We start from the raw sequence: 14,464 nt of genomic DNA, 5'->3' as shown, positions 1-14,464 counted from the left end.
GATTTAAACACCCCGAGCTTTCATTTCCTCAGTGGGAATTATAAAGAAGGTCCTAAGCTGGATGAAAACAGAACTGATGATCTAAAGCTCTTGTGTAATGCTAGGCACGTGATAGTATTGGCGAGTGCCAGGGCCCAAGGTAGGTCAAGTCCTCCAAAGTTCCTGGACACTTTGAGCACCTTGTCTGCTTAATACTGGGGAGTAGACACCTGCTCCAGCCAGTCCTGTTGACAGAACTTTCTCCAAGTTCACCTGTCTACAGGCTTTCTGCCCTGAGTCCAGGAAGCCAGAGGTTAGTAAACACCCAAGAGCCAGTCCTGACTTTTATCTGGAGCTCAAAGTTTGCCCAGGATTTCTTCTGAACGGTCTTTTACCATTTACAAAGCTGTTTCACTAACATTCTCTTTTCTGATCCTTATAACAATTCTATGAGGTAATTGGAGGCAATATCATCCACTTTACTTCTCAGAGGTGAGAGAAACACAGTTTCTAAGATGAATGCACCAGTGTCATATGCTGGTCATGACATAGCAGGGCTGCCAACCCACATGTGTCCCATCCACCGCCCAGCACCACTTTTAGGATTCAGTTCTGCAGAACCGTCTTCCCAAGCATGCCTCTGGGACAAACCCGAGGACTACAACCTTAACTTTGCTTCAGACAGACTGATGCGTGAAGGGGAAGCAAGCCATCCTGAAAGACTGCTTCTAGACACGGTAAAGGCAGGGGGCTGAACGTAGAGTCCTATTCTACTCTCACACACAGGGGAACGTGTCCACAGCAGCTGTATCAGGCTTCATCAGGGAGCCCCACGGTGCTGGAGACAGAAGCCAGTAAAACAAGCACAACTCAGTCAGCCATCACAAAGCGAGAGGACTGCTGGCGAGTGACCCAGAGGCCTCAGGACTGCTACCTGTAGGCTTGGGGCCGGCTGAGGCAGACCCGCAGTCCTATGAAGATTAAGGTGTCTGTGGATGGGGGGCGGAGACTGGGGGGATCATGCAGAAGATTCAAGGTAAAATTAGAATTCTTCGCTCTGAGAAAGTATCTGTGAAAGGGCAAACCATCAACATGGCAGAATCTAAACCCTCTGGGCATTTAAAGACATTAAAAGGGCCTATGCTCCGACTCTAGGTTTTGCAGGTTTGCCTCTGAGCGTGTTTCGAAGTCCTAATAGAACAGTGAAATGAAGAAGGCCCTCAAATCTTTCCTGGTGCATGATTTGGACTTCAGACATCTGTATGAACTGGTTAATAATGCGGTAGTTAAAAAGGAATTATACTTACTCATCAAAATTTAAGATAAAATCTAAATTAACATGCCTGGGAAAAATGGAAGTCAGGTGTGTAAGACCCATAATAATAGAAACACAGAAGTTAGGGCAATTGACGATCAGTGGTTAAGCCACATCTTTGACAAGCTTTATCTAGTATCCCGAGAGAAGAGACATTTTCTTGAGTGAGAGGAATGGAGTAACTTGGGAGGATCCGATCCTGGATGTGGTGGTTATCTCATTCTGGCAGGCCTGGTGATATAGGAGAGCTCCCACGAAACCACCAGAACCAGACGTACTGCAGGGGGGCATACATAGCCCCGCAGCCTCCCTCTCCCCACCCCCCACCCCCACTCCCCCGCCATGAGAGAGGACACCCAGAGACAGACGGGCCGGCCGAGCAGGGCTTTCCTCAGGAGGTCTGACCCCAGAGAACTGCTTCTGGATCTCTCATGCAGGGTTTTTCACAGGCTAGAATTCCTGGTACTTTTCATGGGAGTGTCTTTTCAAAAGTGTGAATGATTTCGCACATCTGTCCTTTCTTCGAGCTAGACAATTTCCAAGGAAAGGACTATTCGCAATGATAACAAGGCGGGCCTTTAGGACTGCTCAATGTTTGGCCAGGTAAGGATATAAAATGTCTCTTGAGATTTTTCTGGATATGGAAGAGAATTTGTAGCAAAGCATTTAGTCCTTGCTGGATCCTGAGTTTGTAAGAAGTTGGAAGAAAAAGAAAGAACTAGCACTCGTTCTTGGAAGAAAAATAGTATGAAAGCAGAAGAAAGGGAGGGTGGCGGGTATCAAAGGGATGTGTGGTAATCTTTCAGGGAGTAACCCTACTGTCCCTCTCTTCCCCAGAATTGGAGCCTTACTTTGGGAGAAGGGGCCTAACGCAGATAAATAATGTTGCACGCTCCAGGCTTCCAGATAAGTCTGCCAGAACCAGAGACGTCCAGTGAGACATCTGGTGGTCCTGCTTGTCTGGGAGCAGGAGCTCGATACTGGATGATGGAGCTAACATCTACAAGGCTCACCAGCCTCTCCAAACTTCTGGGTAGCTCTTTCTTCTCCCTTCTGTGTCTCAGCTGTCAAGAGAAACTGGCAGACAGAAGGCGCATGCGTTGCTCTCACCTCTGCACCTCCTCCTGCCCATCAGCTGTCAGCCCCACCACTGACGGGTGTCCTATCCCCCAGCGGCTGGCTCAGCCCCAGGCCAGCTTGGGCCTGGTTAGTGCCCCAAAGCACCAAGGCTAACTAATCCCGGAACCTGATATAGTCTTTCACAAGGGACCCTACAGACAGCACAGCAAGATGAGTAACCACAGCCAGATTAGCAGAGAGGGTATAACCACACTTCAAAAAGATCAGTATGGGAAATACACGTTGAAAGACCAATTTTTTTTCTGTCTCCGCTTTCTTTTCATTTGGGGTCTGAGGATGAAAAAGTACGTTTCCTTCGTGAGCAGCTGCTGAGTCATGACTCAATGATACCTGTGAGGATGTCTGGTTTAGAATTTAGAATTTAGAATGCGACATTTAAGTAATTTAGAAACAATGTGGCATGCTGGACCAGCAATCCGATACACGAATTTAACGTTTTGTTCCAGTTTATCTGGGAAGGGGAAAGGCCAGCAGGTAAAAACATGTGGGTTAATAACAGCCCTGTATGTGTTCTAAGGCTGCTGGATAAGTTCGAGCGGGCCTATGGTGATGCCCAGGACTGACTCCTCCAGGTGGTATCAGAGGGAAGGGCAGGAGGGAGGCAGCAAGGGAGGAAGGGAGGAGACACGCCTCCTTCCACAAGCGCGTGGCAAGGCTGTCCCCCCAGAACCCACGGAGCCCGGTCACTTACCTTGCTCCACACCCCTACTCTCCAGCTGGTACAAGGACGGAGGTGGCACCTCTTAGCGGGGTCGGGCTTCTGGACGGTGGCACAGTCAGAATCCGTCCCGGTGCTACAGTCCACGCTTCGCCAGTAGGCCCCCAGCCCACAGCTGGTGGAGCACTGTGGCGGGGAGGGGGACAGAGAGGACAGAGGCTGAGGGCCGCCTTCTCAGACATCCCCCGCCACAGCCTGCAGTCAGGCGTTCTCACTCTTGGACGCTCACCTAATCGCCCGCAGAGCCTTTCACAGAAATACCAGCGCCAGGGTCCCGCCCCAGACAAATGAATCCGAATTTCCCTGGGTAGGGCCTGGGCTTCAGTGTAAAAAGAAATGCCCTGGGGGGAGGGGTGCCTGGGTGGCTCATTTGGTTAAGCGGCTGCCTTCGGCTCAGGTCATGATCCCAGGGTCCTGGGATCGAGTCCCGTGTCCGGCTCCCTGCTCGGCGGGGAGCCTGCTTCTCCCTCTGCCTCTGCTCCCCCTGCTTATGCTCTCTCTCTCTGTCAGATGAATAAATAAAATCTTAAAAAGAAAAAAAAAGAAATGCCCCAGGTGATTCTAATAAACAGCCTGCGATGAGAATCTCTGATCAGTGCATGAGAAGAAAAGCAAGGGGAAATCTGCTTCTCTTTAAAAATCATCCTGGCCGGAATGTCTGGGGGCTGCAGACCGAATGCCCACTGCACTTCTTATCAGTGCTGTCAGTCAGTGCACAGGGGGTGTCAGATCCACGCATCTGCCTGTTAGAACACCGCAATGACCTTATGTCACTTCCTCCTCTCCACGACAAACCCGTGGGTAGACCAGGATTGTCACAGTGCAGAATAAACCCTATGAGGCTCGGAGAACTGGCTTGACCAAGGAGTAAGCCCGGGGCTCTCTGCCTCCAAAACGCCATATGCTATCTGTTAGAGCAGTTCCTCTCGAACTTCAGCCTCCATAGGCGTCACCTGGGCACCTTGCTAAATGCAGGGGCTGAGTCAGCAGGTCTGGGATGGAGTTGCAGATTCTGCATCTCTAACCAGCTCCCAGGTGCAGCCTACAGCCGACCCTCCAACGGATGCATGGCAAGTGAAGCTGAGATCTGCTGAGCTCAGCCCCACTCAGCAGAACCTCCCAGATGATCCATAGACTCATGAACAAAACTCTGAGGTTTTGTGGTGGTTTGTCATCTAGCATTATTGTAGCAATAGGCAACGGATACAACCACATAACAGGTATCTTTCCTACATTTTCTCTAGCCTTCTGAGACTTGGGGTACAATTAAAATTCTGCAGTTAGCTAATGGTGTGATCTTCTTAACTCCCTAGCCTATAAAACTGGTGGTAACATTAGGACCACAGAGATTTATGCACATGGTCAGGACTCTACAAATGTTACCTATTAAACACAACACAGCTGCGAGGTCAACATTGTGAGTCCCACTTTCCGGGTATCTGGGGCCCAGAGACAGAAGCCACGTTCAAGGCCACATTGTGTCTGTTGTTAATTTCATATTATGACAGAGAGAAAAATATATTTGCCCAAACCCAGGAAAGGACCTAGTGAGATGGAATTCCCAGGCTAGTGATAACCTGGTAAATCTCAAGTGGTGTCTAGGACTCTTTGTACCATATTTGTGTAGCAAATAAATGCATGTTGTCTCTGGGGCTCTGACTTTAGTCCTGCCAGATTCAGATCCCGTGAGCAGACATTTAATTCCTTTTGACAGTTTTTACGGAGGCAGCCAACAACAGCGCGAAGGGAAAGCTGACAGAGGGAAAAGCACGGAACACAGTAAAAGTGAGATGGGGTTCCATCAACTGTCACTTGTATTAGTTTCAAACTGGGAGTGAGGGATGAGACAAGAAAGGGGGACCCTGAGGAGGCGGAAGGACTTCACTTTTTCCTGGAAACCTTCATCCTTGTTAGGTTTGCTAGTGGCCCTGTGGCCACCGATGTACCAGGTCAAGGAGCAGGTTTCGGGATGTTCAGAACCGGAACTAACAAGGAGGGCTGCGTCGGACTCACGTGAGAACTGCCGTGAATGGCTCCAGAAAATCGTTCTGTCAGTTCACACAACTGCACAGATGACATGTAACGACCAGCCCTGGGGATCTGACCGGGTGACGGGGCAATTCAGTGAGCCATGATTTTCTGACCACGTAAGAGCCACACCATGCACACTGCATAGCGCCTAGGTTTTCTGCTTGTAAACAGATACCAGAGCAAACACTTACTGGGTGCTTCCTATGTGCCCCATACTCCCCCGAGTACCTTACACATAGTTACTCCTTTTACCCCCTACCGATCCTTGAGTCGGGCATTGTCACTGTCCTCGTTACACAGATGAGGAACCTGGGCATGTGAGGACACAGTGAGTGGCCGAGCAGGATTCCAGCCCAGAAAGTCGGGTTTCAAGCTTTAGTGTCTTTTTATGGTGTTCACTTAGTCTTTATATCCATTCTTTAATTTTTGAAGTCACAATCTGAGGAACGTGTTGTGTACAACGGGGAGCCTGAGCAGCCCTTCCACACAGGACAGAAAGTGGGGGGACATGGTGAGAGCGATTTCGGATCAAATGATAAGGAGCTTTAGAAATGACTTCCAATCTTAGGGGTCAGGAGAGGCTTTCTGGAAAAAGCAGCTCAAAGTTTGGTCCTGAAGACCAGGGCAGGATTCACAAGGGCAGAGGAGGAGGAGAAGGCACTTCAAGGCAGAGGGAACAATGTAAACAGACGGAGTGGGGCAGGAGGCTTAGGGGAAACCGAGCAGTTTCGATCTGCTGAATCTAAAGATGGTGAGGCAGAGGGGAGGCAAGTAAAGCTGTTGGACTGTCCGAGTCGGTTTATCTGAATAATGGAAAGATTTGTGAGCAGGAGTTTGGAATGATTAGCGAATTTTTTCCAAAGACTAACTTGGCAATCTTAGGTCTCTTGTGATGACGTGTGGAAAGCGCTGCCGAGGGGAGAGGCTGGAGGTGATCAGACCAGCAAGGAGCCGAGAGCAGTAACTGAGGCTCCTTTCTTGACTATTGGGTCACTGCTGGCATTGGACCGGACAATTCTTCCTTATAAGAGACCGCCCTGAATGTCGCAGGGATTTATAATCTTCGGCTCTCAGATATTCAGTGTGGGTAGCGGCCCCCTCCCCCATCACCGGAACAAACAAAAGCATCCCACTCTTCTCCACGTGCCTCCCGCCATTAGACTGGAAACCACTGGCCCCAAATGAACAGGAAATAAAGAGGAGATGACAGAGATGACGAGGTGACACTGACTTGAAAACCTGTCCGGGTTTTTATAGGGGGCTTGGGGAAGACTGATATCAATGGGGTGACTGAGAGGCCATCCTAAAGAAACAGCTTCAGAAATGGACAGAATAAAAAAGTCACAGGACAGTGGGAAAACCAAAGTTTTCATTCTGAGTCCTGATCCTCTCTGACAATTCTGTGTATTAAAGATTTTGTCTCAAAAGATGTATAAAGGGGGCAGGCAACCCAACCCTATCACAAAGGGAATTTCTGCCAAATGTTGAACTCTGTTCTCATAATATCCTTCGCAGCTCTGAAAAACTGCAATGTGGACCAAGTCCCTTTTTCTAGTCAAACTACCTGGAATTAACAGCTCTCAGTGGCTTCACCATGGTTGTCAAATTTTTGGTGAGCTATGATGTATTCTGTAAGACAGTTTATTTCTGTCAAAGACAAATGATGACATTTGCAATAAGTCAAGGGTAGCTTGATTTACTATAATCAAAATATATCAATTGACTTCTGGCCTCTATGATCATCTGAGCAAATATATACTTTTATTTTGGTTTAATTTACAGGTACACCACACTTTACTCAGAGATAATGTATTTTTTACAAATGGAATAGAGTGGAGTTAGAAGGTTCATCATCCAACTGACAATTGTGTCTTTAGACAAGTCACTTGACTGCCACAAATTTTATTTTCTCTATCTGCAAATTGGCATAAATGAGACCTTACCTGCTCCTCAGGATTGTCAAAAGGAGAAAACAAGAACTAGATATGAAAGTGGTTTGGAAATTAACATGCTTTATAAATTAAATGTACTGTAGTTATATTAGCTGCAAATACTTCATTTCTCTTTGGCCAGGGAGAGAAGTCATGTATCGTCACAAAAATGCTGACTAATTTGAACATGTGATTATTTTGCCACAAAGTCCTCTTTTGAGTTGTCAAATTATTTTAACAAGTTCACAGACCGTGCATTCAAAATTCAAACGGATGAAAATGATTTTGATGCTTCAGAGGGCATTAATTAGTTCCAGAAATGGAAAAACAAGTATTTAGCCAAATTTCTGAAGCTTGAAAAAAGGGGCCAACATTCTGTCGTCATATTTATTCTCTTCTTCTTCCATATTCTAATTCTTTTAATGAGCCAAAATGATTTTTTTCATGCAAGTACTCAAACAGACCAACAAGAAAAGAAAACCATTGATAACACTGAGTTAGAGAATGCATTTAAGGAACTTTATCTTCAATTCCCACTCCAATTAGGATTACCTGACAGATCTCGAGTCCCAACATCAGCTTTGCGAGTGACATGCTACCTCAGGCCCTTCCAGCCGCTCCTCAGCGGTTCGAAGCTGGGGGCGTGTTGTGGGTGGTCTACACCAGCGCCACCACTCCACAGGTAAGAAGCGGCTTCTGAAACATGGACTGAGTTCTCCGCTCTCTCACAGCTGGCTTGCCCAGCCCTCCTGACTTAGTTCAGAGTTCTTTTCACTTTATCGCACCATATTTGTCCTCCCTCCCCGGAGATTTTTATTTTTCCCTCTCTCCTTTTTGGAGTTAGGGAGGAGAGGAGGGAGGTGAGGGCACGGACCTGACTGCTTCACGTTTCTTCTACATCGGGCTAGATCTTATACAAGCCCATTTTGAAATGTGCACAAGAATGCAAGAGCCCTAGCTATTTCCCTACAGAGTCGGGCATGGGGTGAGAAATGGGGCTCCTACCTCACTCCAGTTTCCAACAATCCAGTATGCGGAGCCGCCGCCTGTTGAGAGCTCCTTGTAATCCGAAGCATTGAGCAAAAACCCCTCAGCGATCAGACTTGTTTCATCTTCCTCGGTCAGGACCAGTCCAGAACCCTGCGTTAGATTGGCATTGCTTGGAAGTTCTGGAGGGTTATGGCGGACCGCGTGTTCTGTCGGTGCTGGCCGGCGGTCTCCTCCCAGAGGGAATGGAGTGTTCGCTGGCTTTTCAGTGGCCATCCCCTCAGCGCCAGGCGCACCATTTTTGAGAGTAGCAGGACTTGGGCTGGGCAGCAGACCTTCCATCGCTGTGCTGAAGGGTGCCCAGAGATAAGGTGTTGGTGGAGGCCCAAAGGGCATTTCCGTACTTCTCACCACGGAAGCATCATTTCCGGCTACTCTGATTTTAGTCCATGTTACGGACTTGTTTTCATTTTTGTTCTCAGACTGTTCGCTGTCTTCCCCTGAGCCACTATGAATCTCTATCCCTGGCTCTTTGGTCAAGGTATCGTAAAATGGAGTCACCTGCCACGTCACAGGCTTGCCGGAAGACGGCAAATCAGCACCAGTCACTGTCGTGGTGAAAAGGTCTCCCTGTGAGGTAGGAGCAGTGTCTGAATTGGGAACATTCTCTTCATTTGGCTGGGTACTCAAAGCCCAGGAAGTGAGGATGGGCTGGGAAGTACTTCCGGTGGAAAGGACATAATTGGAGCCCGGTTCAGTTTGGCGTGAACTGTTCTGACACCGTTTGGCATCCAGGTCTCCTTGTGCGGGGGCCGTGGTAGGACCGGGGCTGCTGACGGCCCGAGCGCTTGTGCTCACAGGCCCGGGCACCGTGGGTGTGCTCAGCGTTCTGGGACTGAATGGAGTTGGAAGGATGGGCTTCAGGGGGTCCGGCTCAGATGTTGGGAGCTTTTTCCCACTGGGAATCATGCCTTTGTGGGGTTTCAGAACCCTTCGGACAGAAGGGCATTGCTGGAGGCCACAAAGAGCTCGGCTGTTGGGTTTCCTTGTCGCATCGCAAGGTTCGTCATGGTTCTTGGCACACATGACGCTGCGGATCCGCACCCCACCGCCGCAGGAAACAGAACACTGGAAAAGAGAGACAGCTGTTAGATTCATGGGAAAGGTGCACTGGTTCTCTCATGCTCAGGTTTACAACAGGCGAGAACTGGCCCGATGGAAACGGAGCTGGGCAGCCGAACTTGTTTTCTTCCATCTTTGTATCTGGTTTCTGAGCTCCTTTAGTTCTCCAAGGAAATAGGTATCTGCTGGAGACCAGAGGGGGTTCAGGACCAACCATTTACTCTTCGCAAACTGAATATATAAGCCACGACATAGTAAAACTGAAGTGTCCCTGGGCTCTGAACACAGGACAGAAAATTCACAGAAAGTGCAATGATGTATACGAGTTACCTACTCTTTTTAAGAGATGGTAAGATTATCTTTCCTAGGGTTGTGATGCTGTTAAATTAACACAAACTGTTTATATATTTTCCGGAGTCTTTGGTTATAACAAACCTTCCCTTTATATTTAGAAAACACCCAATGTAACTGACAGAGTCTCACCCAGGCACACCGGCTCCATGTCCACTTGCCTATGTCAGGTGGAATCAGATTAAAAGCTAGACAACCATCATACTCACACCCGTACACAGGTCCAGGACCTATTCTGAAATTGAAAGGTGGGTAATTAATCGAAGTAGAGAGATACCCTTTCCAAAAAGTGAGTCCCGTAGCATGGTGCCAATATGAGGGGCCATGGCTGGTACCACCCCCCGCCATGTTCCCTCCTCATTCTGTAGGGTATGCCAAGCACAGGCAGCTAGAGCACTTTTGGAAGAATCCTAACAGGATAGTCTTTCCTCAGGATTCATGGTAAAGAATCATTATTTCCTCAGTCTCAGCAGCTGCAAACTACATCTACGTGCTACATCACACGAAATTTCTAGATGTTTTGAAAAAATCTATACTTTTACCAGACAGCTCTATGTGCCTTTCCTTTCCAATTTTAAGTCAGCCACCAAATGTACTGCACTTGAATATGAACCTCTGGGGGTCTTCATGGGCTGTTTCACATTTGTCTGGCTTATATTCCTGACCTCAAAGCAGGTTTCTTGAGGATGGGGATTGCATAATGCTTGGCGGATTTCCAGGGGCTCACAGCCACAATTCTGTGATATGACGATGGCCCTGTGAGATTTATAAGGCAGGAATTAGGATTCTGCCTTCCATGGGAGAGGAGGCTGAGACTCAGGGACTTGCTTGAAAGGCTGCAAGTCGGTGGCAGAGTAAAATCAGATTGATTTCACAGCCTCCATGAAATCTAGTGCAACACACTGACTGGTAACCATCCACTGATTTCCGCTCTTGACCACAAACTCTCAATTTCCGAAAAGCTACCCAAAGGCAGGAACTAGTTCTTATTCATAACTGAATTCTAGGATAGTTCTTGGGACACAGCGATCACCTGATACATATTTATTAAGTGACTATTTTACCTGGAAAAAAAGAACAGGAATGGGAAAATTCTGTGGGCTTATGCATTTTTTAGCTTAAGTTTCTTGCCTTCTCGAGTCCTATTTTTAATTTCCTCGGTGTAGGAAAATAATATGGATGTATAAAACTCCCCCTTTATTTTGTTCCAGTCAAGCATCATTTCTCCCTGATGTCCGCGAGCTCTGGGAAAGCAGATCCTTTGAAAAGCAGGAGAAGCTTGTCAGCACAGGAGACCGTGCAGCTGAGAGCGCACTCAGCTGCGGAACTGGGGTCACCTCACTTTGGAACCTGGCAAGGGCAGCCCGGAGCCTGTTACTTTCCTGGTTTACTACAGTATTTCTGCCTTCTTCTGTGCGAAGGTGCCTTAAAGCACTGTCCGCTTCGTCTTCCTCACTGGCTCTCCACTTGTTACATTCTAATCCAAACCCCTTGAGTTTTCAAATCTCCACTTTGGAAAAAAGATCCATTCAATCAAACACCCTTCACGTAGGTCCGAACTTATTTCTGCGCTGCTTGCCTCAGGCAGGCTGGGTTTCGAGAGCTGGCCCTTGAAAGAGGCCCCGGCTGACGCCAATGGTCCTCAAGTGGCAGGTGCACCTCCCTTTGGGTTTTTTCTTTCCAAGAAATGTCAGAGTAGACAGCTACATGGCAGGAAGCTCTCTGATTTTTCTTTTCTTTCTCTTCATTCCTTTGTTTGTTTGTTTCGACTTGAAATGCTTATCATGTCCACAGGGAAGCCCAGAGACACACACCTGTCTGTGGGAAGCTACGAGGTGAGCAGCTGCCTGGGTGAAGTACTTGTAGGCACATATCTAGAAGATACTGTGGATATCCACCCATCCCACTGGTTTGTTGCCAGATTTTTTAAGATTTAGATTTCCTAAGGTTAACAGATGGATACATATATATATTTTTTAGAGTTTATAAATTACACGTATTAAATAACCTTATTTACCACTGTGTGAATTTGCTCAACCTAAAAGAATAAAACAGGAGTAAATAAAAGCTATTTAACGGGTTGCTTAGTGAAAATACATTAGATTTTGAGCTTTTAAAACTGAAGATTACTCTAGAACAGAGATTCCAAAGTGGCAGCCTCAGGACTACATTTGACCCAAAACATTAATTCTTTGGCCTGCCCAATCTTTTTTGTCTCTTTCTCTTTTTTTAAAAAACGGTGGCAAGGAGAGGTGGAGGGGGAAGGAGAGAGAGAGAATCTCAAGCAGGCTCCACGCCCAGCACAGAGCCGGCCACGGGACTCGACCTCACGACCCTGAGATCATGACCTGAGCCCAAATCAGGAGTTGGATGCGTAACGGACTGAGCCACCAGGCGCCCCTGGCTTGCTCAGTCTTAAAACAAACAAGCAAACAGATGAAATACAAACACTGAATTAGTAGCCAACACTTAAAGCAGATTTCATATTAAAATTCCTTATTTTTAGCTTCTCTCAAAAAAGCAGAGGATCTGCAATTACTGGCGCCATTCTCAAATGGCACCTCACAACTTCCTTCACGGAGCCCGGGGTCTGGGAGCGGTTCTTATGTTCTCCAGCACACCTACCTTTCATCCCCACCTGCTTCCCTCACCCACAGACCCGGAAGCTTCCAAGTAGCCCAAGGATGCCATTCTTCAGCCCCGGGGCGTATCGTGCCCAGCGGGACAGTGTTAACGATCTACCAAGTCTGTACGGGGCCTACAAACGAAGTTGCCTTTTCTCGTAGCCACGCTGGAACAGGCAGCACTGGTTTGTCCTCAGCCCCATGCTCCTTCCGATACATCTTCCACCTGCGATTATCTCCTTAGGAGCTGTCAAGCCCTTCAGATGAGATAAACGCAGGGCACAATGCTGCACTCAGAACTCATCCTGATGGGTAGTTTCGGAACTCTCAAAGCCAGCATCTGCTATGATGACTTCGTGCCCTGACCTCATAATTTCGAACTCTGTACCAGGCCAGCAGCTCGTCAGTCTGCTCCTGTCCTCCCGGGGAGTCATCTTGCTCTCACTTGTCATTCCTCCAAGATGAAGGCCTGTGGGAGCCGCTGAGAAAGAGGGTTGCTTCTAAATGAGTCAAGCCACCCACCTCAGGTGCACTGTGGGAGAGGGGAGCTCACAAAGGGCTCAGAGCTGCAGTGCTGAGAGTTTTTTCAAAAACACAGTCGGGGCTCGTCACAGAGTTACAGCTAAAGGGCCGAGGAGAGAAATAGCTAGTGCTTTGCCATAAAAACATTTATTGTGTAGTCTCGGGAATTTATAAATGAATGATTGGATCTAATGCTAAAACCAGCTTTGAAAGTAAGCTGAAAAACTTAGGTAGCTCTTATGGGTTGAACTGTGTCCCCCCACAAAAAGATATACTGGAGTCTTAACCCCTGCCCACCCCCTCCCCCTAGACCTCAGAATGGAGACTTATTTGGACATGGCGCCTTTACAGAGGTAATCAAGTTAAAATGAGGTCCCCAGGTGGGTCTTAATCCAATATGACCACTGTCCTTATAAAAAGGGGAATTCAGATACAGAGACACACACATAGGGACAATGCCACTGAAGATCAAAGCGGAGATCAGGGTGTTGACAACTACAAGCCAAGGAAGTCAAAGGCCACCAGAAGCTGGAAGGCATGGAACAGACTGTCCCTCACAGCCTCGAGAAGGAACCAACTCTGCCAACACCTTGATCTTGGACTTCTGGCCTCCAGAGCTGTGAGACGATACATTTCTGTTGTTTAAACCACCCCGTTTGCGGTTCTCTGTCATGGCAGCCCTAGCAAACTAATATAGTACCCTAGATAATTTAAAAAGTATATCAGACAGGATGAAGAGAATCAACATGGCCCCCAACTGGTTTTCTGTGAGTGCTTGTGTCAAACGAGGATGCCTGTATGTGTTCTCCAGGAAACTGGGCAAAGCACAGGCTGCTGACATCCGAGGGGCACTGACATGCTGGTGCACACAGACATCCCCTGCCACAGGACGAGGTGGTCCAGCCCCACAGAAGTGCCTTGGACCTCAACTCAGACTGGGGAGTACCACAGGTAAGCGACTCAGAAGTGTCTCCTCGCCCTCCTGCTCCGGCCTCCTTCGGTCTGCAGGCATTTCTGTGAGGCTTCACACAAGAGCTCCCTTTGCTTCTCGTTTAGCCACAGACACGCTGCTGGTGTTCGCTGTGGGCGATTCCGTCTGAGGAGGCAGGAGAGATTGTTTGCGAACATCAGCATCTAGTTTCTCTGGTCACTCGGATGCTCCAACACCCATGTGAACCGCTTTGCACTTGACAGAGTCTCAGTAAGTTGGTTAATTGTTTTGTTCATTTGTCTGTGTGCTTTCATCAGGCACACAAAGGGCTCGGGGGCCGCCCCACGCCCCGTCAAGTATGTTAAAAAAACATCTCTAGTCTCAAGGGAAATATCATAATTTTTTTTTTTCTCTAAAAACCATCTGAAAGGCTTTTTCTTCTTTTGCTTTAGAAGTATTTGGAGGGGGGGGAGCAACTTATTTAAGAGGGCTCTGATTTCTCAGCAATCGTTAGGCTTAGTCTGGAATTCCAGCAAAGTGACAAAAGCTGATCTCTAAATTGTTTCCAAACATAATATGATTTTTTATGAATACTACGGGCTGTCAGATTGTTGTATTTTGTAGATGTGTGAGATGCATATGGCAGAGTGTTCCCAGTAAAACTCTGCATTCAAATCCTGGCTCCACTGCTTAAAGGACGAGTCTCTAAACATCTCTATGCCTCAGTTTCTTCACCTGTAAAATGAGGCTAATAAGGCTGTAAGGAGGTATTGTGTTAATACCTATAAAAGTGTTTAATAGTAATACCAGTAA

The 14,464-nt window shown here is 47.6% G+C and overlaps 1 protein-coding gene across 2 annotated transcripts in view; it reads right to left on the bottom strand.

The window, feature by feature from the left end:
• Positions 1-14,464, bottom strand: part of ADAMTS12 (ADAM metallopeptidase with thrombospondin type 1 motif 12) — a 298,641-nt gene that overhangs the window by 24,703 nt on the left and 259,474 nt on the right. For both annotated transcript variants that reach the window (XM_045862685.3, XM_045862677.3), the window contains exons 19-20: positions 8,120-9,229; positions 3,126-3,278 (exon numbers count right to left, since the gene is read on the bottom strand). In XM_045862685.3, coding sequence (XP_045718641.1) covers positions 3,126-3,278; positions 8,120-9,229 — 1,263 coding nt within the window. The remainder of the gene's footprint in view (positions 1-3,125; positions 3,279-8,119; positions 9,230-14,464) is intronic.

Source organism: Mirounga angustirostris, unplaced genomic scaffold (genome assembly GCF_029215605.1).
Source record: "Mirounga angustirostris isolate CCGP_5_RB_7025 unplaced genomic scaffold, mMirAng1.0.hap1 SCAF_7, whole genome shotgun sequence".
NCBI lineage: Eukaryota > Metazoa > Chordata > Mammalia > Carnivora > Phocidae > Mirounga > Mirounga angustirostris.
Note: the sequence above shows the minus strand (reverse complement) of the source record. Positions and strands in the feature narration are given on the sequence as shown.